The sequence below is a fragment of the Kogia breviceps genome, chromosome 14 (genome assembly GCF_026419965.1).
Source record: "Kogia breviceps isolate mKogBre1 chromosome 14, mKogBre1 haplotype 1, whole genome shotgun sequence".
NCBI classification, from domain to species: Eukaryota; Metazoa; Chordata; class Mammalia; order Artiodactyla; family Physeteridae; genus Kogia; species Kogia breviceps.
Genome location: NC_081323.1, coordinates 12,558,406 through 12,582,315, shown reverse-complemented (window position 1 = coordinate 12,582,315; position 23,910 = coordinate 12,558,406). Strand labels below are relative to the sequence as shown.

Sequence of the window (23,910 nt, the reverse complement as noted above, 5' to 3'; positions counted from 1 at the left end):
CATGATATTCAGCAAAACAATCAAAATGATGGCTGCTGACTTCTCTAAGAAACAGTGGGCGTTGTGAGGCAAAGAATAATTTTTAAATGCTAGGAGGTTAAAAACAACAACAACAAAAAACAACAAATTGCCAACTTAGATTGCTATACACAGCAAAAATAGCCTTCAAAAATGAATATGAAATAAAGCTATTTTCAAACAAACAAAATCTGAAAGAATTTGTCACCAATAAGTTTACCCCACAAGAACTGTAAAGGAAGTTCTTCAGGATGAGGTAAAATGATGCCAGATGAAAGCACAGGTCTACTGAGAGGGATGAAGAGCAACAGGAAGATAAATATTTAAGTAAATATAAAATACTACTTCAAATAAATTAAGTACTGACTTAAAGTAACAATACCAATTAATATCTTGAGTTGATCGCTATCAACTTCAACTGGTCTACCCAACTGTGGAGCAGCGTCCAGTGAGAAATCTCCAGCACAAAACTTTGCAAACCACTTTGCTGGGACATGTTCGATCAGTCACAGCATCTTCTCCATACACTGCACAAATCTTTTTTTGCATTTCAGTTGTGTTTTTACCTTTCTTGAAATAATAAAGCCAAATAATAATAATAAATAATAAATAATAATAAAAATAATAAAGCCATATAATAATATGCCAAAAATGTTGCTTTTTTTCTTCCACCTTCAATGGAAGAAAAAATGGTTACACAAAAATTCACCAATTCTGACGTCTTTTTTTAAATGCACGCTGATATGACAGCTGTCACATACAATCTAACAAAATTGTTTTGAATGAAGTTAAAGACAACTAACTTGCTTCTCCCTCCCACCTTCCCTATCCCACCCCTCTAGGTGGTCACAGACCACCGAGCTGATCTCCCTGAGCTGTGCGGCTGCTTCCCACTAGCTATCTATTTTACATTTGGTAGTTATGTATGTCGACATTACTCTCTCACTTCCTCCCAGCTTACCCTTCCCCCTTCCTGTGTCCTCAAGTCCATTATTCTCTACATCATCTGTGTCTTTATTCCTGTCCTGCCCCTAGGTTCATCAGAACCTTTTTTTTCTTTTTCTTTTTTTTTTAGATTCCATATAAGATTCTATCATCAGCTCCTGCTCCAGGTTGGGCAGGGGAGTTTTCTTGTCCCTACATGGTCAAGCCAGGACTGTCATGCTGTTAGACCAGAACGGTCTCTGAGGGGTCCCAGTTCGCCCAAGAACCGCCAAGAGTCGAGAGTCGCTGCAACACGCAAGAGGTTTATTAGGAGCCGGTGCACCGGGGTTCCTTGGTCCTCACGCAGGAGGCCGAAGAGGAACCCCCCCAAGCGGAATTACATACATTTTATAGTTTTCATTATGCAAAGTGTGGATATATCAAGGGTTTTTTCCTCATTGGTTTGTTTGTTCCTGGACCGGAGTGGGGACTTGGCTCTAGTTCCTTGATTGGTTAGCTGTTGGATGCCTGCTTTACATTTACCGGAGTGGGGGTTGAGTCACATGAGTTATGGTTGGCTAGGGCGACCTTTAAACTCTGGCTTAATCATTCTTATCACCCGCCATACTGGTTTGCTGAGGTTTCATCCCCCGCCATACTTGTTTGCTCGGAGCGGTTTCTGCCCAGGGCGGGGACATTCCATTATCTTATTGCCAGCGAAAAAGCTTAAAGCTCAAAAGTATCGATAGGGAAGTAGGGGTGTAAGTATAGTTGAGGCCCTACATTCCCCCCTTTTCTTTTTGCAACTAATTTCAATCATGAAATTTCAGTCTCTCTCTGCAAGCTTTGATATTGTTGTCTTAGCATTAACACTTGTACTGCACTGACACGTTGTCTGATAAAGGCTATCAAGCGATTTAAAATGTATGGTCCAAAAGTTAAGAGCAGCAACAAAATAATGAGGGGTCCTAACAAGGTGGAAATTAAAGTAGTAAGCCAGGGTGATTTGTCAAACCATGATTGGAACCATCCTTTTTGATTTTCCCTTTCTTGTTGCCTTTTGTCCAGGCGCTCCCTAAGCCTGTCTATAGTTTCGGTGATAGCCCCAGAATGATCAATATAAAAACAACATTCTTTTTTTAATGCGGCACAGAGTCCTCCTTCTTTAAGAAATAGTAGATCTAATCTCCTCCGGTTTTGTATCACTACCTCAGAGAGTGAAGTAAGTGACTCCTTTAACTGAGTTATAGAGCTTTCTAATGCCCGGAGTTCAACATCCACAGCCTGTCTCAGGCTATCATAATAGTGAGGTTGCTGGATAAGGGCTGTTGCGCCTGTCCCTATTCCAGCCGCCATTCCCAACCCTAAAAGCACAGCCAGGGTAAGAGTCACAGGTTCCGGCCCAAATTTGAGGAAAAATTTTATCCGAGTTATCATGTGGGGTGTTAGCTAGGTCATAATGATCAGACATGCCCCATGCTGACATCCCAATTGCCAACTTACATACATCAGGAAACAGATCAGGCCACCAAGTCCAAGGGGGTGCGGTGTGACTAACCGACCAGATCACATCTCCAGTCTGGGAGATGACTTGCCAGGTCAGCCGCTGGGGCATGTGAGGGCTAAAGTCACTCACGATTAGCTGAGGCAGCAGAGTCGGGATTATGAGCCGGATGATCGCAGGAGCTTGAGCTTGAGCGGGTTGCTGGTTTTCTGGACTTTCCATTCTGGTGTTGCTGAAGTTGGGAATGGGGTCAAGCCTCCGGTGGATGTTGGGGCCGCCTTAACGTGCGAGGCGTGGATCCAGGCAGCTATGCCGTCTACCTTGACTGCAGTTGGAGTGGTGAGCAGTACAATGTAGGGGCCCTTCCAGCGGGGTTCCAGCGTCTGGGTCCGATGCCGGCGGACGTACACAGAGTCTCCGACTTGGAAGGGATGGGCTTCTGCAGGGGTCCCCGGCCGGTATGCCTCTGCCAACTGAGACCACACTTCCTTCTGAACCAGCTGGAGCCCCAACAGCCTGGCATACAGATCAGTGTTATTTTGACAGTCGGGGCTGATACCTTCCCCCAGTGTGAGCAGAGGGGGAGGTGCCCCGTACAGAATTTCGAAAGGAGTGAGGTGATAGCGAGAAGGAGTGTTTCTGGCCCGAAACAGGGCCAGGGGAAGGAGCACCGTCCAATCAGTACCGCCAGTCTCTATGGACAATTTAGTCAAGGTCTCTTTTAGAGTCCTATTTATCCTTTCTACCTGTCTTGAACTTTGGGGTCTATAGGCACAATGTAATTTCCAATCAGTCCCCAGGTATTTGGCCACACCCTGACTTACCTGGGCGACGAAGGCGGGTCCATTATCAGATCCTATTACCTTAGGAGCTCCAAACCTGGGGAAAATTTTTTTTAATATCTTCTTGGCTACCACATTCGCTGTCTCCTTTTTGGTGGGGAAGGCTTCTATCCATCCTGAGAAAGTATCTATAAAGACTAAGAGATATCTGTTACCGTATCTTCCTGGACGGATTTCAGTGAAGTCGACTTTCTAGTAAGCTCCAGGTCGGTCTCCTCGGAGCCTCTTACCGCTGGCCACATTTCCTTATTTTTGATTTTTTTTCCTGCCGAGGTCAATAAGCCCCTCTGCTGGTAAATGGCACCGTAGACATGTGCAGTGGCAAAAGCATACCTGCTGTCCGTATAAATGTTAACCTTTTTATTCTCTGCTAACTCTAAGGCCTTTGTCATGGCTATCAGTTCAGCCCGTTGAGCGGATGTTCCTTGTGGCAATGCAGCCGCCCATATGACTTCTTTTCCGTCTACCACCGCAGCTCCCGCCCGCCGCTTACCTTTATCCAGAAAACTGCTTCTATCCGTGAACCAAGTGAAGGCGGCGTCAGAGAGGGGCTGGTCCATCAGGTCGGGCCTTGTTCCATGGGCTGCCGCTAGTACCTCCTGACAATCATGGATAATTGTGGTGCCTTCTAGGTCAGGGTCAGGCAGCAAAGTAGCTGGGTTCAGCCCCGTGGCTGAAGTAAATTTAATGCGGTCCGAATTCAGGAGCAGAGTCTGATAATGTGTCATTCTGGCGTTGGTGAGCCATCTATCAGGCGGTTGGCGAATTACACTTTTTAGTGCATGAGGTGCAGTTATTGTCAGATTTTGTCCCAAAGTCAGTTTATCTGCATCTTTTACCAGTGTGGCCACGGCAGCAATTATTTTCAGACAGGCAGGCCAGCCAGCTGCCACAGGGTCTAATTTCTTTGATAGGTATGCAACAGGGCGATTCCAAGGGCCCAGCTTTTGAGTCAGTACTCTCTTTGCAATACCTTTGTTTTTTGCCACATATAGATGAAAAGGTTTAGTTACATCGGGTAGCCCTAGGGCCGGGGCTGATAGCAAGGCTCTCTTAATTTGGTCAAAAGCCCGTTGTTCCTTGTCACCCCATGTGAATGGGGTGCCGCTCTTGGTTAGGGGGTACAGAGGGGCTGCCAGTTCAGCAAACCCCGGAATCCATAGTCTGCAGAATCCAGCCGTCCCCAAGAATTTTCTGACCTGTTTGGGACTCTTAGGGGCAGGTATTCGGGCCACAGTGTCTTTTCTGCTTTCTGAGAGCCATCTCTGTCCTTCTTTTAGTAAATACCCCAGGTAACTGACCTGTCGCTGACAGATTTGTGCTTTCTTTGCTGAAGCCCGATATCCCAGTGTCTCAAGTTCCGTTAATAGCCTTTCAGTTCCCCCTGACGCAGTCTTCTTGGGTCTCTGCCGATAAAAGAATATCATCAACATATTGAAGCAGAGTTACCTGGGGGTTAGATTTTTTGTACGATGCCAGGTCCTGATGCAGCGCTTCATCGAAGATGGTAGGAGAATTGTTAAATCCTTGAGGCAGGCGTGTCCAAGTCAGCTGGCCTGCCATTCCCGAGGCAGGGTCCTTCCACTCGAAAGCAAAGTAGGGCTGGCTGAGGAAGGAAAGTCTCAAACAAAAGAAAGCATCCTTAAGATCCAAGACAGTGTACCAAGTATGTTGAGGTGGGAGAGTACTCAAGAGGTTATAAGGATTTGGCACAGTGGGGTGCAAGTCTGTTACCTGCTTGTTTACCTCTCGTAGATCCTGTACTGGCCTGTAGTCATTAGTCCCTGGCTTCTTAACAGGCAGGAGAGGCGTGTTCCATGCTGATTGGCATCTCACCAGGATTTCTAATTCCAGCAGTCTCTGTATATGCGGACGGATGCCGTCCCGAGCCTCTTTGCTCATAGGGTATTGGCGGATTGTTACTGGTGTGGCAGTAGCCTTAAGTTCCATTACCACCGGGGGGCGGTATTTTGCCATCCCCATCCCAGCAGTCTCAGCCCAGGCCTGAGGGAACCTAGTCATCCAGTCCTGCATATCAGTTTGTGGAGGTGAGGGTTTCTCATAGATCCTGTGTTCATCGTCTAATTTCATAGTTAAAATCTGGAGGAGCCTTCCCTGGCTATCCGTTATGGTGGGTCCCTCGGGCTGGAAGTGAATCTGTGCCCCGACTTTGGAGAGTAGGTCTCTCCCCAACAGCGGATAGGGGCATTCTGGAATGACCAGAAATGAGTGGGTCACTTGCCCCATTCCAAGATCTACAGTCCGGCGGGTGGTCCAAGAATATTGTTTATTTCCTGTAGCCCCTTGGACCCATGACCGCTTGTCTGAGAGAGGCCCTCTTGGTTGCAGGAGGACTGAGTGCTGAGCTCCAGTATCCACCAAAAACTGAACTGGTTCCCCCTCAACTTTCAGGGTTACCCTGGGCTCGGGGAGAGGGTCCGAGCCCTGACTTCCCTAATTTTCCTCTTCCAGGGGTAAAATTTTGTCTCTGGTTGGTTTTTCCCCATTCTTCTTTTTAGGGCATTCTCTTACCCAGTGACCTTTTTTTTTTTACAGTAAGCACATTGATCCTTGTCTAATGGTCGCCTTCCTGTCCGCCCTTCCTGTCTATTCCTGTCTCTAATATTTCCTCCTCTGACTACAGTGGCCAGTATCTTACTCAAATTCCTCTCTTGCCGCTTGTCCCGCCTTAATTCACGGGCCTCTTGCTCCCTCTGCTTCCTTTCTTCCCTTTCCTCTTCTGTTTCCCTCTTATTACATACTTTATCTGCCTCTTTTACTAAGTCCTGAATTGAGAAACCTTGTAGGCCATCCAGCCTTTGTAACTTCTTTCTAATGTCAGGGGCCGCCTGGTCAATAAAGGCCATTGCTATGGTGGCCTTATGTTCCTCAGAAGTTGGATCATAAGGAGTGAACCGTCTAAAAGCCTCCATTAAGCATTCTAGGAACACGGTTGGCGACTCCTGGGGCCCCTGAGTTACCTCTCTTACCTTGGCCAAATTCGTGGGGCGCCTGGCTGCTCCATGGAGACCTGCCACCAGAGCCTGGCGATACATCTTCAGGTGCTCCTTACCTTCTGGGGTATTGAAGTCCCAAATCGGCCTGACGAGTGGAAAACCGGCATCAATCTCGTTAGGCAACTGGGTAGGTTGCCCATTGGCGCCTAACACATTCTTTCTAGCCTCCAAGAGAACCCGTTGCCTTTCCTCAGTTGTGAGGAGAGTCTGGAGGAGCTGTTGACAATCGTCCCAGGTGGGTTGGTGGGAGAAGACAAGAGACTCTATTAAAGCAGTGAGAGCCTGTGGATTTTCAGAGAAAGTAGGGTTATGCATCTCCCAGTTATAAAGATCTGCAGAGGAAAAGGGCCAGTATTGGAGGGGCCTCGATCAGAAGGACTTGGGCCCCCCCACGAGCGGCGCCGGGGGAGGTGGAGCATGAGCGCACGTGTTAGAGCGCGGCGACGGGTCTGGTTCCCTCGGCCCCGGGATTCGGCGAGCCCTGCTGCCGGGGGGCTGTAACACTCGGGGAGGGGTGGGCCCGCCGCCGCCGACGCCGACGCCGCCGACGCCGGCGCCGCCGCCGCTGGCCAGCCGCCGAGACGATGACGACCGCGACGACGACGACGGGGCCCCCCCGAGCCACCTTCCCCACCGGCCTTCCCAGCCGTCCCGGAGCCGGTCGCGGCGCACCGCCGCGGTGGAAATGCGCCCGGCGGCGGCCGGTCGCCGGCCGGGGGGGCGGTCCCCCGCCGGCCCCACCCCCGGCCCCGCCCGCCTACCCCCGCGACCCTCCCGCCCCCATCCGCCCGCGGAGACGCGGGGGGGGGGAGAGGCGAGGGGCGGAGGGAGGGCGGGAGGAGGGGTTGGGAGGAACGGGGAGCGGGAAAGATTCGCCGGGCCGCCGGCACGGCCGGACCCGCCGCCGGGTTGAATCCTCCGGGCGGACTGCGCGGACCCCATCCGTTTACCTCTTAACGGTTTCACGCCCTCTTGAACTCTCTTCAAAGTTCTTTTCAACTTTCCCTTACGGTACTTGTTGACTATCGGTCTCGTGCCGGTATTTAGCCTTAGATGGAGTTTACCACCCGCTTTGGGCTGCATTCCCAAGCAACCCGACTCCGGGAAGACCCGGGCCCGGCGCGCCGGGGGCCGCTACCGGCCTCACACCGTCCACGGGCTGGGCCCTAGACTTAACTTCGGTCCAGTGACTTAGAGTGAGAGAGAGAGACGTCGTCATAGTTTGTCCCATTATCGTCCGTCAGGAGAAAGATAGAGCACAGGAGAACAATAAAATTTCAGAAGACACACATTAATATTGCCGCCGCGAGCTCGTTTTAAAACTGCAACTAACTCAGATTCAGATGGCAGTTTGTATATCCTGCCAGGACCGATGAAGGGGAGACAAAATTTGTCTCTCCTTCCAGATGGACCACCAGGGCGTCCCCCAGGGTCCGTGGACACCAGCTATTGGCACGTCTGCCTAGCCAGGAGTCCAATACAGATTTCACAGAGAGCCGGTTCGCACGGCTTCTTTCTGATGGCGGCTTACAGAGGACAGAAGACGAACAGACAGACAATTAGGCCTACCTGATACCTCCAACTCCCGAGGTTCCGGCGACCCGGGGCGAGTGGGGATCCCGGACGAGCCCCCAATCTGTTAGACCAGAACGGTCTCTGAGGGGTCCCAGCTCGCCCAAGAACCGCCAAGAGTCGAGAGTCGCTGCAACACGCAAGAGGTTTATTAGGAGCCGGTGCACCGGGGTTCCTTGGTCCTCACGCAGGAGGCCGAAGAGGAACCCCCCCAAGCGGAATTACATACATTTTATAGTTTTCATTATGCAAAGTGTGGATATATCAAGGGTTTTTTCCTCATTGGTTTGTTTGTTCCTGGACCGGAGTGGGGACTTGGCTCTAGTTCCTTGATTGGTTAGCTGTTGGATGCCTGCTTTACATTTACCGGAGTGGGGGTTGAGTCACATGAGTTATGGTTGGCTAGGGCGACCTTTAAACTCTGGCTTAATCATTCTTATCACCCGCCATACTGGTTTGCTGAGGTTTCATCCCCCGCCATACTTGTTTGCTCGGAGCGGTTTCTGCCCAGGGCGGGGACATTCCATTATCTTATTGCCAGCGAAAAAGCTTAAAGCTCAAAAGTATCGATAGGGAAGTAGGGGTGTAAGTATAGTTGAGGCCCTACAATGCCACTCTGGAAAAATTATTTCAGGTCTCAGTGCAATAGGGGGTCTTTCACTTTGAAATGTCACCTTTCCATAAATTATTGTTTTTTATGTGTGCAAAGAGCATGTCCTAGGGGTCATTAACTCACTGAGCTCACTGGGCAGGATGTGGGTCTCATGCCACCATTGTTTTATTGTTTTGGGGCATGTCTCATGCTTCTGTTGCATGGTTTTGTTGCTAAGCAAGCCTGCTTGGTTTCGTGGTTAAGCAAATCTGCTTTCTTGAGTGACCATTAACTTACAGGGGTCTCCGATATTTTTTCTTTACTTACAATCGCCTAGTGGGATTAACTATTTAATTACCTACTTTGTCCCTTTACTCTTTCCCTGTAGAGAAAAAGCAAGAGATCAAGGGATTGACAAGGCTTTCACTTGAAGCATGGGTGAGGGCTGACTGCGCTGAGGACACCTGAGGAGGAGCCAGCCCCCCTGCCCTCAAAGCCCAGCCCGAGGCAGGAAGTAGACTCAATGCTTTCCATTCCTCTGCTCCCAGGGGACTGTTCCCAGAGGCCAGAGCCTTTGTGTGCAGGGAGGGGGGATGGTTCCTTGTGGTTGGGCCACGATTAGAAAGGCATGCCAGGCTGTAACTGCAACAGATTTATCCCTCTCCTCACCTTAATTAAAGCCCCCAGCGCATTCCATCCACCAGGGCCTGGGAGCTTGGATCTGTCTGGACTTGCTGCTTCTAACCCAGGTGGCATGTCGGCCCAGGCGGTTCTCTAAACCGTGCCCCCTAGTTGTCCTAGGGCCAGCTTTTCTGGGTATAAACCTTACAGACTCTGACATTTGTAAAGAAAGAAAATAGGGGTAGAGAGTCGGGGAGATGAAACAAATTCTCCTGTGACCTTTATCTCAAAACTTTGAAACTTCAAGCCTCACTCAGGGCTTCTCAACAGTGGGTGCTATAGGCATTTTGTGCAGGGCAATTTTCATTGTGTGGAACTGTCAAGAGATATTACAGGACATTTAGTGTCCCTGGCTTATGCCCAATAGATGTCAGCAGATCACCCCTTTCCCTAGCCATTGTGACAATCCAAACACCCTCGCTCATTTCCATTCACTGAGGTTTGCATGCAAATCTGACACACAAAATGCCTTTGGAACTCAGTGCGGGAGGGTGGAGATGGGGACTGGGGTGGGGGACACAGTCCCAGCGGCATTACTGCCTGGGGGAGGCTCTTTACTCGATGCCAAGCCGTTTAGTTCTTAGCGCTGAAGCCTGTCAGAGAATCCCATTAAACCCTCACCATTTCTGCAAACAGAATGGGATGCTATTTACTGAGCATTCAGCGTCCCAAAATTAGACAGTTATAACAAAATGGGAGAAAAGGAGAGAAGGATTCCTGTTTCCAGCCAGCAATCAGATGCCAGGCACAGTGCCCAGTATGGGCAATGCCAATAATCAAAGGAACTGACCAGACTCACGGAGTTCATGGTCTGGTCAGCAGAGAAAAATCATCCATGGCAGCAAGAGCCGTGAGAGAGAGCCCTGTGACAAGGTGGGATTTTCAAATGGGCAGGTGAGGAGCTATTGTGGATCCTTACACCTATCTAGTGCATCTTGGACAGCAGTTTGAAGTTGGATAAGAATGGAATAGAATAGAATATTACCAGATAGTAAAAGTAGTGTTCATATTTTGGCTCAGATCTGTACATTCGAGTACATGTTGGCTCGTGATGCAAAAGAGTTCATATCATGAATCATGGGCCAAAAAAACTGAGAAGCAAAGAGTAAGCAGCTACAACGTAAGGGGCTACTTTTGCAATAACTGATCTTAAAACAGGTATATGGGCTTCCCTGGTGGCGCAGTGGTTGAGAATCCGCCTGCCGATGCAGGAAACACGGGTTCGTGCCCTGGTCCGGGAAGATCCCACATGCCGCGGAGCAACTAAGCCCGTGAGCCATGGCCGCTAGGCCTGCGCGTCCGGAGCCTGTGCTCCGCAACGGAAGAGGCCACAACAGTGAGAGGCCCGCATACCGCAAAAAAAAAAAAAAAAAAAAACAGGTATAAAACATGTCAGGAGAGCAACTACATACGCTGCACCAGTTTAGATGATTCCCCAGCAAGCCTGAGAGAAGGCAAGACAGGATAGTTCTTGTTGCAAACATGGGGAAAGGAGAATAAGCAAGGCTGAGACACTCTCCAGAGGTCACACAGGTGAGAGGCCAGAGCCCCAGGCCTGGGCCCCGAAGCCCCAGACTCTGACCCAGGAAGGTCCCATCACACCAGCTGCCGCCCAGGACAAAGGCTCCACCCACGTCACCCAGGACCTCTGCTGCTGCCACGCGCTCCCACCACACACCATCTCCAGGCGCCTCTGCAGTTAAAGCCACAGGCTGGTAAGAGTTTTAGGAAAGCAACTCCCCCGCCAAGACTTCGTGGGCACAAACCTCCCACAGTCCCCTCCTGGGAGAAGAGCTTCCTCCTGTGACCGTGACACTTTTCTTCAATGTCACCGACTGTCAGCTCCTAAGGACGCCACCTGGTTTGAGCTCAGGATGTGACAAGGGAAGCAAATCTCCCAGGTTTTTATTCCACCGCAGCCCATGGCTCATCATCACTCCTCAGACTAAAAGAGCCAAAAAAAAAAGAAATGTCAGGATTTTTCCAGAGGAGAAAAGCCATGTGAAATGGGGTGGAGTGAACATCGTCCTGGCGGGGGACGGTGAGCCATGCCCCTCCCCCGCGTATGTTCCATCCCCCCCAGTACAGGTGTGCGTGGAGGGGTCCTGTCCACGCGCCACCTCCCCGCTCCGTGTCCCTCTGAGGGGCGCGGAGCCGTGGTTGGTTGGTTTGGGACGTCCACGTGCGGTAGGACCTGGGGGCTGAGCTGAGTCTTGGGCACAGACGGCTTCGTTCTTGCCGGAGGGCCCATGGCGACCAGTGTCATGCGTGTCCACGTGGCAGTGCAGCCGGGGGGGGGGCAGGGCACGCGTCCTCTGTCGAGTGAGCAGCTTGGGGGTGACCTTGGGGATTTCTCCGCGCGCGTGTCGTCCATCCCACGGGCGCCGGGGAGCCCGTGCTCCGTGCCGGCCACGGTTCCAGGCCCTGGGGACGCAGCCCAGACCTTGCCCTCGTGATGGGAGACACACAATGAGCAAGAAATCAAGGCAACCCTGCAGACAATTCCAGAGAGTGAGACGTGTGCCGGGCAGAACTTTAACCAGGCTGCAGTGATGGAGTGGCGGGCGGGGGTGGGCCTGAATAGGGACTCGGGGAATGAGGAGGGGGCACTGGCCTGAGTCCTGGAGGAGGAGGAGATGGTGGGAGGGGTCAGGGACGGGGCTCCCGGCAGAGACCTTCACGGCCAACCCGCCCTTCCCAGCGGGCCCTGCGGACCCTGAGAGCAACAGGCTCTACCGGGCCCCGCACAGAAGTCTCTGCGCTTGCAGCCTGGGGCCCTTCTGGGGGCCACACAGAATAGTAGTTAGAATCCTGGAGCCTGGCACCAGGCAGTCTGGGTTCAAATCTCAGCCCTCTCACTTACTAATGAACCTAATTACTGCTCTGTGCCTGTTTCCCAATTTAGAAATAAAACAGAACTGTTGTGAGGATCCAATGAATAAATCCTCCTGTGGCACTTAGCCCAGCGCTGGTGCGCGGTGGAGTCCGAGTGGCTGGACAGCCAATCAGCAGATGTCCTATGAGGTCACAGCAAGCACTTTTAAACCAGCCCACAATCAGATCAGACCTCTGGGGAATCTTTAATGAGAAAATTGCACCTTTTCAGAATAACCAGGAAAATCAGTGCTCCGACTCCCAAATGTCTGTCTTCTGTCCTGACACCAAATGATCTTCCAGAAAACCAAGGCTTGCCCTCAGACCGGGGACACAGAGGTCAGGCTTGTCTTCACTGGGGAGGTAAGAAGGGGCCAGTGAACCACAGACCCTAAAGACAGGAAAGACCTTTGGGGCTATGGTAGAGGTTACAAGTCAGGGATCTGAGGCCAGATGTGGGTTCCAATCCCAAGCCCACCACTTACCAGCTGAGCAAGTTCCTTACCCTAAGCCTCAGTTTCCTCATCTGTAGAGTGGAGATACTAACCATAAGCGTGGTTATAAGGCACAAATTCCCTAAATGCACACATCCATCCATATAGTCATATAACGTAGCATCACAGGGATGTGAGTTGTCACCATTCATCCTGTGGTCATCACCCAGGGCGAGGGCAGTCTGAAATCCTCAGTGCCGGTGAGGTGTGTAGACAGGACCTCACGGGAGGCGGGGAGGGGACCCATGCTAAGCACAGTAATCCCAGGGGCCCAGAGATAAGCCACTGGGCCCCACGGCCCTGTCCAATGCCCGCAGCTGGGATGGAGGCATATTTCTGTGTTGTGGTCACACAGCACTTGCTTGGGGCTCAGCCCTTTGTTGACACGACCAGAGCCTACCGAACTCATTGACTCCAGGGCCTGCCACCAGCCAGGCTTCCCGCCTTCTCAATTTCTCCTTCGCTGGGATGGAAAACAATGTGCTCTTGTCCTGCTGGAGTCCTCACTCCCAACCTCCAGTACAAGGTCCTCTGCAAACCTGGAAATGTATTCCTTCCCTTAGAAAGTAACTGCTCTCTGGTAGGGTCTTCACATCCTTACCGCACAGAAACCCAGCAGTGCACGGAGGCTGCCAGCGGAGTGCTGTCTTCGGTCCCACCTTGGGAGCTGTCTCCCAACTCTGGGCGATGTAGAAAAGCCCCACAAATTGCACAAGGATTCCGCAAGGCAGTGAAACAGCCTGTGATTAAACCGAGATGTCAAAATCAATATGCAAAGAGTGTGATTACAAGACAAGCATGGTGGGCACCGGAGCATCACTGTTAATTGAGCCTGTGCCTACTTTTTTACATGCGACCAGGAAATTAACGACAGGGTGATAAACCTTCAAGAGAAATTAACTACCCCTGCTGCTTGCGCCTCTCCTGTGCTCTCTGTTTAACCTGCCCTCTCCCTCCCCGGCAGCCAGCCCTAGAAGGGCCCTGGGGTTGCTGATTATACATGCAGGGCTGCAGCATTCAAAGAGCCCCAACTCCTCCTCAGGCTCTGAGTGAGTTTGTTTTCTGGCCCCCTCTGCACAGATGCGGCCCTGGGAAGAAAGAGCCAATGGGTGTTTACCGCAGAGGAACAGAAGAAGGAAATAGACGGGGTGGGAGTCCGTGCAGGGTTAGAACGGGGTTGGTACATTGTGTGGTATGCCACGTGGCTTCCCCTGGGACTAGACTTGTACTCCCACAGGACTAGGGAGGGAGGGAGGAAGGGAGAAGGGGTGAACGTGGCGGTTTCAGCAGAGGCAGAGCTAATAAGCAGGGTGTGCTGGCCTTGGCAGGCCTAGGCAGAAGTGACACGTATACTATATGGGATGGGAGGTCACCAAGGGCTTCCAGAGTCATTGGGATTCGGGGCAGAGGCTCCAAGAAAAGAGATGATGGGAAAACAGGGGAAAAGGTGGAGATGAAAATTCATCAGCGCTTCCCCAACCCCAGGCGCTGCCGGGCTGCAGGGTGGGCTTTCTGCGGGAGGCGGACATCAACCCTGGGAGCGAGCCTGGGCTGTCACTGCTGGACAGACACCGAGAACCAGGAGTAGAGGAAACAATCACGGGGCAGGGCGTGAGGAGAGGGCATGAGCAGGCAGCACCAACGGCCATGACGGCGCTGAGAGCATCGTCTTTGCAGTGACCAAAGGGAGACAAAGTGCCAGAGGCTAGCAGGTTCCTGGGTGGCGGGTCCCCTCCCAGGAAAGTGGGTTTGGGAAGGCAGAATGCACCTTGGCTGTCTCGGCCACCCCAGGCTTGCTGGTCTCTACCACCTGCCGGCCCAGCCGCACTGAGACCCCACGTCTCAGCCCCTGGCACGGGGCTCCCACCTCCACCTCTCTCCATCTTTTGGGACTTGTCTGAGCACCGACGTCTCCATCCATGCTTCCGGCCCCAGGTGCCCACGACCTGTCCCTGTTTTCCAACCTCCCTCAGTCGTGTCCTGCACACCGGACCCCACTTTGTGCCCATGCGCGACCTCAGACGGGCGCCCCTCGGGATGGGGAAGGCCCGGGACACTGCCTGTGGCCCCTTCCGACAGCAGGAAATGGCGCTTGAATCACGCCCGTCACGCCTGGCCCCGGGGCTCCTGTAGACACAGGAGAAGGCCTTGGAGCCGCATCCCCGGCCAGAACCATCTTCCATCGGGGATGAGAAGCAGAAGAGGAGGCGGCTGGCCGATCCCAGCGGCCACAGTTTACAAAACATCTCCCACCCGCGGACGAGCGCCTGCCCCCAGGTGCACCCAGGCGCCTGAGACCAGCAGATAATAGGTGCCCGTGAACTTGCAGAGTCCTGCCCGGATTTCAGTCTTAAGAGTTAATTTGCAAGAAATAATTTGCCCGATTGATCAGCTGCCAGGAATCTGGGCTGACTGGCGTTTTCTCTTGGCCACTGTTCTGGACTCCGGAGCCAGACTGGGGCTGGGGGCTCCCCCTTGGCCTCAGGGGGCCCTCACGGTCTGCAGGGAGTGACAGAGCGCACGGGCTGATTTAATGGACGTCTATGCAGCCCCGCAGGAGGCCATAGCTGAGCATGTCCCCTCCTGATTAAAGGACAGCGGCCACTTGTTCCCCATCAGTGTGGACAGAAGAGGATTGCTTTGCTCCTGGGAGCTTATGGGAGCTCCTCAGATGCCAAAATCTGGCACCTGCCACCTGGCATTCTTAAAGTGACGCTTTCAGGAGAGAAGGCCACTCTGAGGGGGACGGTTGTTATGGGGCCTCCATCCAGGCTGGGGTGGGGGGGGTCTCTCTGCCCACGCAGGGGCAGGAGGACAGTGTCCTAAACCTGACCCTGCCCTGGCCTGGCGGGGAGAGAGGGGGTTTGCATGGGGGCGGGGCTACAGATGCAAATGCCTACAGGCCTGGGGGGTCAGGGGACTCCTGCAGAGGCTGGGGGAGGGGCACGGCCCACAGGATGAGCCCATCTCCAGCGTGGAAGCCACGTGGAAATACAGGCCCTGCATTGCCCAGCCTTCCAGCCGCCAGGGCAACCGCGGGAAAGTGGAGGTCACTGTCCACCCAGGGAGCGTGAGCTGCGTCAGGACAGGGCCTGTCCCATCGGGTCCCTGTAACCCCGAGCCCCGCCCCACCTTCCCTGCAGAGAGCCCTCCCCGGCCACCCAGGGGGAGCGAAGCAGGTGCCCCTCCACGCAGCATCAGCTCTGTGGGCGGTGCCCCCTGAACATGACAAAGTCTTGGGGGAAAAGCCCTCCTCTCACACCAGCCAGCCCAGCACCACACACACCTTGATGCTCACAACTTTCCAGAACGATTTTCTCTCAGTGAGTCAGAGGTCACACTGTGGACCCAAACCAGCCAGCAGATGTGTCGAGTTTGTCCCTCCGGGTGTTTTTTGAAAAATGTGAATCCGATGTCAACACGTGAAAAACTTGAGATCTCACTTGAGCATCTGATACTTTGATTCTCTCAAGGTGTCAGGACACGGCACCACTCTGCGCCCAGTCCTCTCCTGGTGGCTTGTGGTGGCACCGGGGCCAGGGCTCCAGCCCCTTTAGACAGGCTCGTGCTCCGCAGTTTGCCACCGATTCCACCCCTCCCCCTATTGTCCCCACATGGAGACCCAGGATCTGCCACCCAAACTGCTGTGCTGCACTGTCCACAGGCCACTTGCTGGGTCCCTCCCCGGGTCTTTCCCCTTCTACAGGGAAATGGTAACAAAACCACACCACAGGGCTGGGGGGACTGGCCGAGTCAGCATCCAGAACCTGCTTGGAACGTGGCTGGCAGGTGGGAATCCCTCAGGAAGTGCTGGCTGGTGGCTGGTCTAGCCCTCTTCACTCCTTTTGTTACCTGCCAGGCCCGTGGGGACATTGGCTTTGAGACCGGCTGCAGACAGAGGAACCAGATGTGGTCGTTTCTCTCCAGCTTTCTCCATCTCCACCGCTTTCCCCCAGCCCCACCTCCCACCTCGTCCCACACCCAGAGGGCGGGGGACGCAGAGCCTGGAGTCCCGCCACGTGGGTCCTGGGTCTTCCGCTGTCCTGACCCCCACCGTCACTGCCGACCCGTCTGATGGGCATGTTCCTATTTTCTCCCACGTCTCCTACCTGGATGTTAATCCCTCCGTGCACCGGCGACTTCAGGACCGCATGGGAGATTTGATCAGGCTTGCAAGGGTGTTCTTTCTTCTTACAGCCCATGTTCTATCAGTGAGACACTTCAGAATTCACTGGATGTCATATATCTGTGGGATTAATACACTGTGTTAAGTACTTTGAAAGCAATCAACAACTATAATCCAATTACTACTGGCTGTATTTTTAATGCTATTTTGCCCCCAGCCCCTCATCTCAACCGTGCGCCAGACTCACGCCCACACACACACGCAGAGCAGATGCCAACTTTGTGCCCCGCTGCCTCGCCTAACAGTGAGAGCCCTGAATAGTGAACAGCTGATCTGCGTGAAGTAACGTGAGAGCTCCTGTAGTCCTGGGGCTTTTAAACTTACAAACAGGTATCAGCCGGGTTGCCATGGAGAGCAGTGGACCGACGCCAGGGCTCACCCTCCGGACCCGTGGCCTCCTCTGATCAGCAGGGTCACGTGGGCTCTGCGAGGAGGCAGAGGCATGGCCTGGCATTTTAATGACACTGACTTGCTGTGTCTGAGCGGCGAGTGTGTACGGATGAGACAGGGCACGTGTGTGTGTGTGTGCGCATGTGTGTAAGTTCGCACGCACAGCCCCACACACATGGGATGAAAAGTGAATGGCCCCAAGGATCTGCTGGACACCTTTCATGTTCTAACAGAGACCGTGAGGCCTGAGGGGTCGCTGGATGGACAATTCGAGTTTCTGAGTCAGGGCGGCTGCTGACTCAGCACTGAGGAAGCTGCTCCTCTGGCCCCATCAAGACCCCCCTCGCTCCCTTCTCTCTCTCACGTGCACCCATCCCCCCTTTTCAACTTCCTCTTCCCCCTCCATTCACCGTCCTTGCCTCCCCCCCCGCCCCCCCTCTCATTTTCTTTCAGGGCTGCGGGCTTTGCCCTGCAATCCCCCTCCCCCGCCCCATATGGATGATGGGAGGAGAGCCACATCCTTGCTGCCTGACATATAAAACTCTCGACACCGGTTTGTACCCATTTTTCGGTCTTGCAAATCCACCCCAACTCAGGGAAAATACTTACACACATACATACACGCATCACATGCACAGAATGTAAACAGACCAGAAGAAAGCCCTCCATCCTCTGTCTCTGTTTTGGTTTCTCCAGAAGCCGACCCTGAGGCAAGGCTTCAAGTCGCAGGATTTCCTCTGGGGGCTGATCCCAAACAATACCGGGCGGGGCTGTGGGGCAGGGAGACCCGACAGGGACGGAGGCGACGAGCATCCTGCCTGTTCCTCTGGGAACCAGCCAAGGCGTTGTCTGCAGCCCGCGGAGTCCAGCCCCAGAGCACAGTCAGAAGATGGGCCTGAGGTTCTTGGGAAGGGGCGTGTGCCCACCTCCAGCAAGTTACGTCGTGGGAAACAAGAGGCCAGTCCCGCTGGGGAGCCCGCAGCACAAACAGGCAGCGCAGCCGAGAGAGCTGGGCGTGGCCCCAACTCCATCAGGCCTGGGCCCCCTGGGGCGTTCATTTCCAGCCCCTCGGGTCTCTGGGGCTCCCACACAGCCCAGCCTGGCAGCTGGGACCCTCAGGGACGACGCAGGGGCCGCAGCAGGAAGCCAGGCAGGGGGCACGTGGTGGGCGGGGCCAGGGGACTCGGGGACTTTCAGAAAGAGGAGCCCCTCCCCCTGCCGCGCTGCTCTCTGGGGCTCACCCCTGCGCGGCACACCTCCCCCCACCCCAGACATCCTCCCAACAGGTGAGGCCCTACTGTGCACCGCGCAGGGCTCGAGCTGGGGTGCATCGGGAAACGGGCTCCCAGGAACCGGCGCTCCAGGGAGGCTCACAGAAGAGAAGCCAGAGCCAAAGTCACCGTGGTAACATCTGACCTGATGGGTGCTGGGGAAAGCAGAAAGCGGGGACACGGGCTGCAGAGACGTGACAACGGGGCAGAGCGGCTTAGCCAGGGAGGGAAGGGGGGGCGGCCCGGGGCTCTTTGCTGCGCCAGCCCTGGTGCCATCTCCCGTGACCCATTCTCTCCCACCTTCATTTTCCAGGCTTTACAGTCTCCTCCCCGAAAGCAACAGAGCCCAGACCTGCTGGGCCACGGCGTGGCTGTCACACCTAGTCACACAAGTGTCCTTTGTGTGACACGAAGCCCATGAGACAGTCTGTCAATCATTTTTTAACGCAACCGCAGTAAGAAACACATGTCACATGGTGTTCCATACACACACACACACACACACACACACACACGCCTATTTATGTGACAACAAAGCAGAAGTTTCCCCAAACACCCCTTCACTGCACGCCACGCACTCTGATATTTCCTCATCTAGTCTATTCTGGTCTATTGCAGAGTTTAAGCCAGGGCTCCACCCTCCAAATTGATTTCAAGACCCACTCATGCACCACACCCTGCAATTTGATAAACTCTGTACCAGGAAACATCCGGTGGTGGGTGTGCTGGACCAGATGCCGTTTGTCCCACAGTGAGGCCGGGGAGGCGGGGGCAGGAGGAGGGCCGTGCCCACTGGAGCCTCAGACGTCACCCCCTCCAGTGTTTGCCCAGCAGCCTGCCAGGCCGGGGGCCTGGGGTTGGGGGCACAGACCGGACGGCAGGAACTTGGCCTGTGGCCGCTCAGCCCGGCATCCTCCCGAGCCCACCAGGAGCAGCCCCCCGGCGTGGCTGTGGCGGACAGGCCCCCGACGGACGTCTGAGCTGGGCCCACTCGCCCCTTCCCAAGAACCCCAGAGCCGCCCTGGACCCACACCCGGGAGCAGGCTCGGAGGGGCCGGCAGGCAAGCGCTCGGCCCAGAGAACAGGCAGAAGCCGCTGTAACCCCTCAGCAGGAGCCGCTGCTACTGCTGCCACGGGGCCCCGTCAGCTGACTTGGCCGCGGCCAGTGCACTGGGCCCTACGTGCGCCACCTCGCTTCCTGCTCCCGACGGCCCCCAGAGGCAGATACGGTGGTCTCACTCCTGGTACTCTTGGTGGCAGCAGCACGATGAGATCGCAAACAGCACCTGACTTTCCCGAGCACCTGCCAGGCCACCAGCACGGTGCCGAGGGCTCCATTTGATCCTCGCTAGTCTGGAGTCCTAACCACAGATAGCATCTGTGTGACCCCAGGTAAGTGACTTAACCTCTCTGTGCCTCTATTTTCTCAGCTGTAAATGAGGCTGCCCCTAGGAATTAAAGATGCTTAACCAGGGCCTCGCACCAGCAGGCAGTCCGTATAGGTTGATATCAGCCCCACTCGACAGCTGGAGAAACTGAGGCTCAGAGTCACTGGCCTGGTGGGAAGTGGGGCTCGCTTCCCAGTCTGTCCAACGCTGAGCTCTTTGGCTTCCCTCCCTCATGGCCACCTTCAGAGGGACAGGGCAGAGGGCCATCACCCCCCACACACAAAGGGGCTGAGCCTCTGAGGACCCCACCATCTGGCCAAGATGCCCTCCTAGCTCCCAGGAGACCACCAATCGCTCCTGTGTGTCCGACGTTCCAGCCTCCAACCACATGCTACCGACCGCGGGGGTATCTCCCCGTCCTGGGCCAGTTCTCTGTCTGCTGGGGACAGGTCTGTCCTTCCATCGTCCACGACATTCCCTCCTCTGGCTCCCCTCTGGACACATGCTGTCCCTCTCATCTCTGTCATTTCCACGCAGCTGACAGTGACAGCCACACCGGCCATGCTTGTGACACAGCCTTTTGGTTTCTGATAGACTAATTTACAGCCAGGTTTCACCTGATTCCACTTACAAGGGCAGGTTTTCCTTCCAGTCTCAACTGGGTGGTCTTGGGATTGGAGGCCTGGGACTGGGCTGCAGGCTTGGAGGATTAGAGGGGAGCAAATAACACAGCCCTCACCCCGGAAAGGGGTTAGCGGAGCTGGTTCCACCCTGGCCACCTGGGGACAGCCAGCACTCTAGGCCACCACAGGCCTCCCACCTGATCTGGGGGTTCTGGGTCCCACAGCCTGGGAGTCCTGTGCCATCCCCCTGCCTCCCAGAGAAATCTCTATAGTATTCCGGGAAGACATTCTCATTCCCTTTTGCGGCCTAGGAGGTGGCAGAGCCGACTGGGGAACAGCATGGGCTCTGGAGTCACCTCCCTGGTTCAAATCCAGCTCTGCCACTGCCTGCTGTGTGACCTTGGGTAAGTTGCTTGAATTCTCTGTGCCTCCGTTTCCTCATCTGAAGAACATACTATGCAATAATCTGAAGTGCGAGAGTCAAAACCTCACAGCCCCACAGGCATCTTCACCCATAGCCAGGGTGTGTTGGGGAGAGTGTGGAGAAAATATTTTTTAAATGAAAGTATTTGTCAACATTTTAAAGTCAGGAGGTTTTACATAAAAACAGAATTTCCAGATTCTCTTTAAAAAAGAGAGCATGTGTCAACACCGGGGCTCCCATTCCTGCCCAGCACTGGAGCTGATAGCAGCCACTCCCTTTAGACAAAGCAGAAGTTCTCCAGTTCTCTCCAGTCCCCACCACTCCCTCCTGCCTTACTCCCTGCCCGCCTCATTCTTTTATGTCACTTTCCTGCCATGATCAGCTTTGGGGTTTGCCACCCTGATGCAGCACCAGTGGGATCACAGTAAATAATCTGGAGGTGGGGATAATAAGGGCTGACATTTACAACACAACCAGCACTGTTCTAAGGATTTTACGGTCATCACTTAAGCTCACAGTCACCCATGGGGCGGGGACTAGCACCATCCCTATTTGACAGATGAGGAGACTGAGGCTCAGAGAGATTAGATGACTTTCCCAAGACCTCGGAGATGTCAGGGGCAGCCCCAGGATCTGACCCAGGAACCCGACTCCATACTCACCTGCCCCATTAGATGGAGAGCAGTAGGTAGGCCTCCCTTTCTCCCGGGTTCCTCCCATCTTCCCTCTCTCCCCTCTGCCTTTATCCTTGACCTTCCCTCCTCCTCCTCGATTTCCCTTCTAGATCTTCAGCCCAGCACCTGCCTTCCTGGGCATCTCCTGTCCTCAGCAACAGGTCCCACTGACACCCCTGAACCGCACACCTTCCTGCCGGGCCCTCTGTACAACAGCAGGAGCCTGGTCTGTGAAGACCCTGAGCACAGGGGTCCCTGATCTCACTTCTGGCTCCCCGAGAGGACCTTCTGTCCCTGCACCTCGTCAGAGAGCCCCTGGGGTCCGCAGCCCACGGTCTCTATGCTGAGCACCATCGGACCTTTGAACAAAGCCTGCAAATTCTAAATGAGGCTCAGGCAGCCCACCAGGCACCCACCTCGCAGAATGGTCACTAGAACGTCAGTCTTGTACATGCGGAAATTCCACGGGATGAGGACAGGTGTGGATGCAGGAGAAGCAACATTCCTGTGTTTGTCCCAGCTGCCGTCAGCTGCCTGGAAAGCTGCTCCCACTAATTGGCTGCCGAGGTCCCTTCGTGTCCTCCTGACAGATGGGACCCAATTCCACTGGGCTGATCTTCCCTTCCTGGGAGGATAACGATGTGCCCAAGGAGACAGGCAGCACAGCTATGTTTCACTGTTTTTCGGAATTGGCCTCACACTGCCTTGACTGCAGTGTGCCTTGACGGCTCCTCCCTCTCTCCATATCGTCTACCACCTCTCAGATGCCAGGTGCCCACTTGGCCATGAAGAAGAACCTTGTAGCAAACCTTGACAACCTTGTGTCATCAGTCAGGCCCTGTTTTCTTCTCACGTACATTATCTAACTTTCAACATTACTGAACAAATATTAGACAAGCACCTCCTGTGTGCCAGGCACTGTTCCAGGCACTGGGGACACAGCAGAGAATAGGCACAGTCCCTGCCCTTGTGGAGTCCACAGTCCAGTGGGGCAGACAGGTAATAAATCAATAACACAATAAACAAAAAGCTTTTTCCGACTCTGGTACATGCTATGAAGGAAATACAAGAGGCTCAGCTGACTAAGAGTAGTGGGTGGAGGTGAAGACTTTGAGGAAGGTCTCAGAATGTCTGAGACATGAAGGTTGAGCAGGAGCAGGCTTGTGAAAAGATGGGAAAAGAGTATTTCTGGCCATGAGGATAGCATGTGCAAAGGCCCTGAGGCAGCACAAAGCTGGTTCTAGGTGGTGAGAAACAGAAAGCAGGCCTGTGATACTGGAGTCTGAGCTCCAAGGAGAGAGGTATGTGGTAATGAGGGAGAAGCAGTCATGGGCCAGATCAGGTGGAGCCTTGGGATCATGGTGATAGAAATAAAGGGTCTGACAAGACCTGATTTTCTATCTGTCTTTAGTAGATCCCTCTGGCTGCTGTGTGGGGTGTGGGCTACTGGCGCAAAGGGGGAAGACCAGGACCAATGAGGAGGTTACTGCCACCATCCCTGGGGAGATGGTGGGGTCTGAACCTCCAGCTTTGAGCAGTTCTGCTTTCCTCCTTATACCCCAAGTGGTGAACAAACTCCATACTCAAAGGAAACCCCTCCTTTTTGAGCTCAGCCCTTCAACCCCCCGAATCTTTACTTTGAGGGTGCAGTTCCCCAAGCTCTCTGCCCTACCCGCCCCTCACTTATCACTACGCAAGCCTCACACCAGACCTTTAAGTCCTTCTGTGAGTTGAATTGTCTCCCCAAAAAGACATGTTGCAGTCCTAACCCCCGGCATATATAAATGGGACCTTGTTCGAAAATAGGATCTTTGAGGATGTAATTAACTTAAGATGAAGTCCTATTGGACACCAGTATGACTGGTGTCCTTATAAGAAGAGGGAACTTTTAACAGAGACACAGAGGACAACACCAAGAAGAAGAAGGCAGAGATGGGAGAGATGCAGCTACAAGCCAAGGAACGCCAAGGATTGCCGGCATCCACCAGAAACGAAGAAAGAGGCACAGCGCAGTTTCTGCCTCAGAGCCTGCAGAAGAAACCAACCCTGCCAGCACCTTGATTTTGGACTTCTGATCTCCTGAACTGAGAGAGAATACATTTCTGTTGCTTCAAGCCATGCAGTTTGCAATCATTCATTACAGCAGCCCTAGAAAACTCACACAGGTCCCTCTCTCTGGTCCCCTCCTTAAATTCTCTTCTGTTCTCCAACCAGGGTGACCAGCTCCCCTGCTGCACAGCCTCCACTCCACCCCACCCCCTGCATCTGGCCTGGTGGTATCTGGGCCTGTCATATTTGGATCTTGTTCCCACATTCTGGAATGCAGGATGCTGCAAGGCCACCATCCTGATATCCCCTAACAGAACCTGCAGGTCAGGATTCATTCACAGATTGTTTTTCTGACACAATAATTTTACTATTTCAAATTGGATGCTA

At 53.7% G+C, this 23,910-nt stretch overlaps 1 protein-coding gene and 1 long non-coding RNA gene across 10 annotated transcripts in view; both read right to left on the bottom strand.

Moving 5' to 3' along the window:
- Positions 1–1,245: 1,245 nt before the first annotated feature.
- LOC136792561 (uncharacterized) lies at positions 1,246–9,225 on the bottom strand. The gene is made up of 4 exons (XM_067012973.1): positions 9,139–9,225; positions 8,832–8,851; positions 6,733–7,062; positions 1,246–2,962 (listed from the first exon to the last, which is right to left on the bottom strand). Exons 1-4 carry the CDS (start codon positions 9,223–9,225, stop codon positions 2,605–2,607), a joined length of 795 nt encoding a protein of 264 aa, XP_066869074.1. The 3' UTR covers positions 1,246–2,604.
- Positions 9,226–10,547: 1,322 nt separating this feature from the next.
- Positions 10,548–23,910, bottom strand: part of LOC136792499 (uncharacterized) — an 86,481-nt gene continuing 73,118 nt past the window's right edge. For 8 of the 9 annotated variants that reach the window (XR_010836372.1, XR_010836368.1, XR_010836367.1 and 5 more), the window contains 2 exons: positions 16,628–16,764; positions 10,548–13,258 (listed from right to left, as the gene is read on the bottom strand). This is a non-coding gene — a long non-coding RNA (uncharacterized lncRNA). Of the gene's footprint in view, positions 13,259–16,627; positions 16,765–18,393; positions 18,550–23,910 lie in introns of those variants that run through there. The other variant, XR_010836369.1, reaches the window with a different exon arrangement.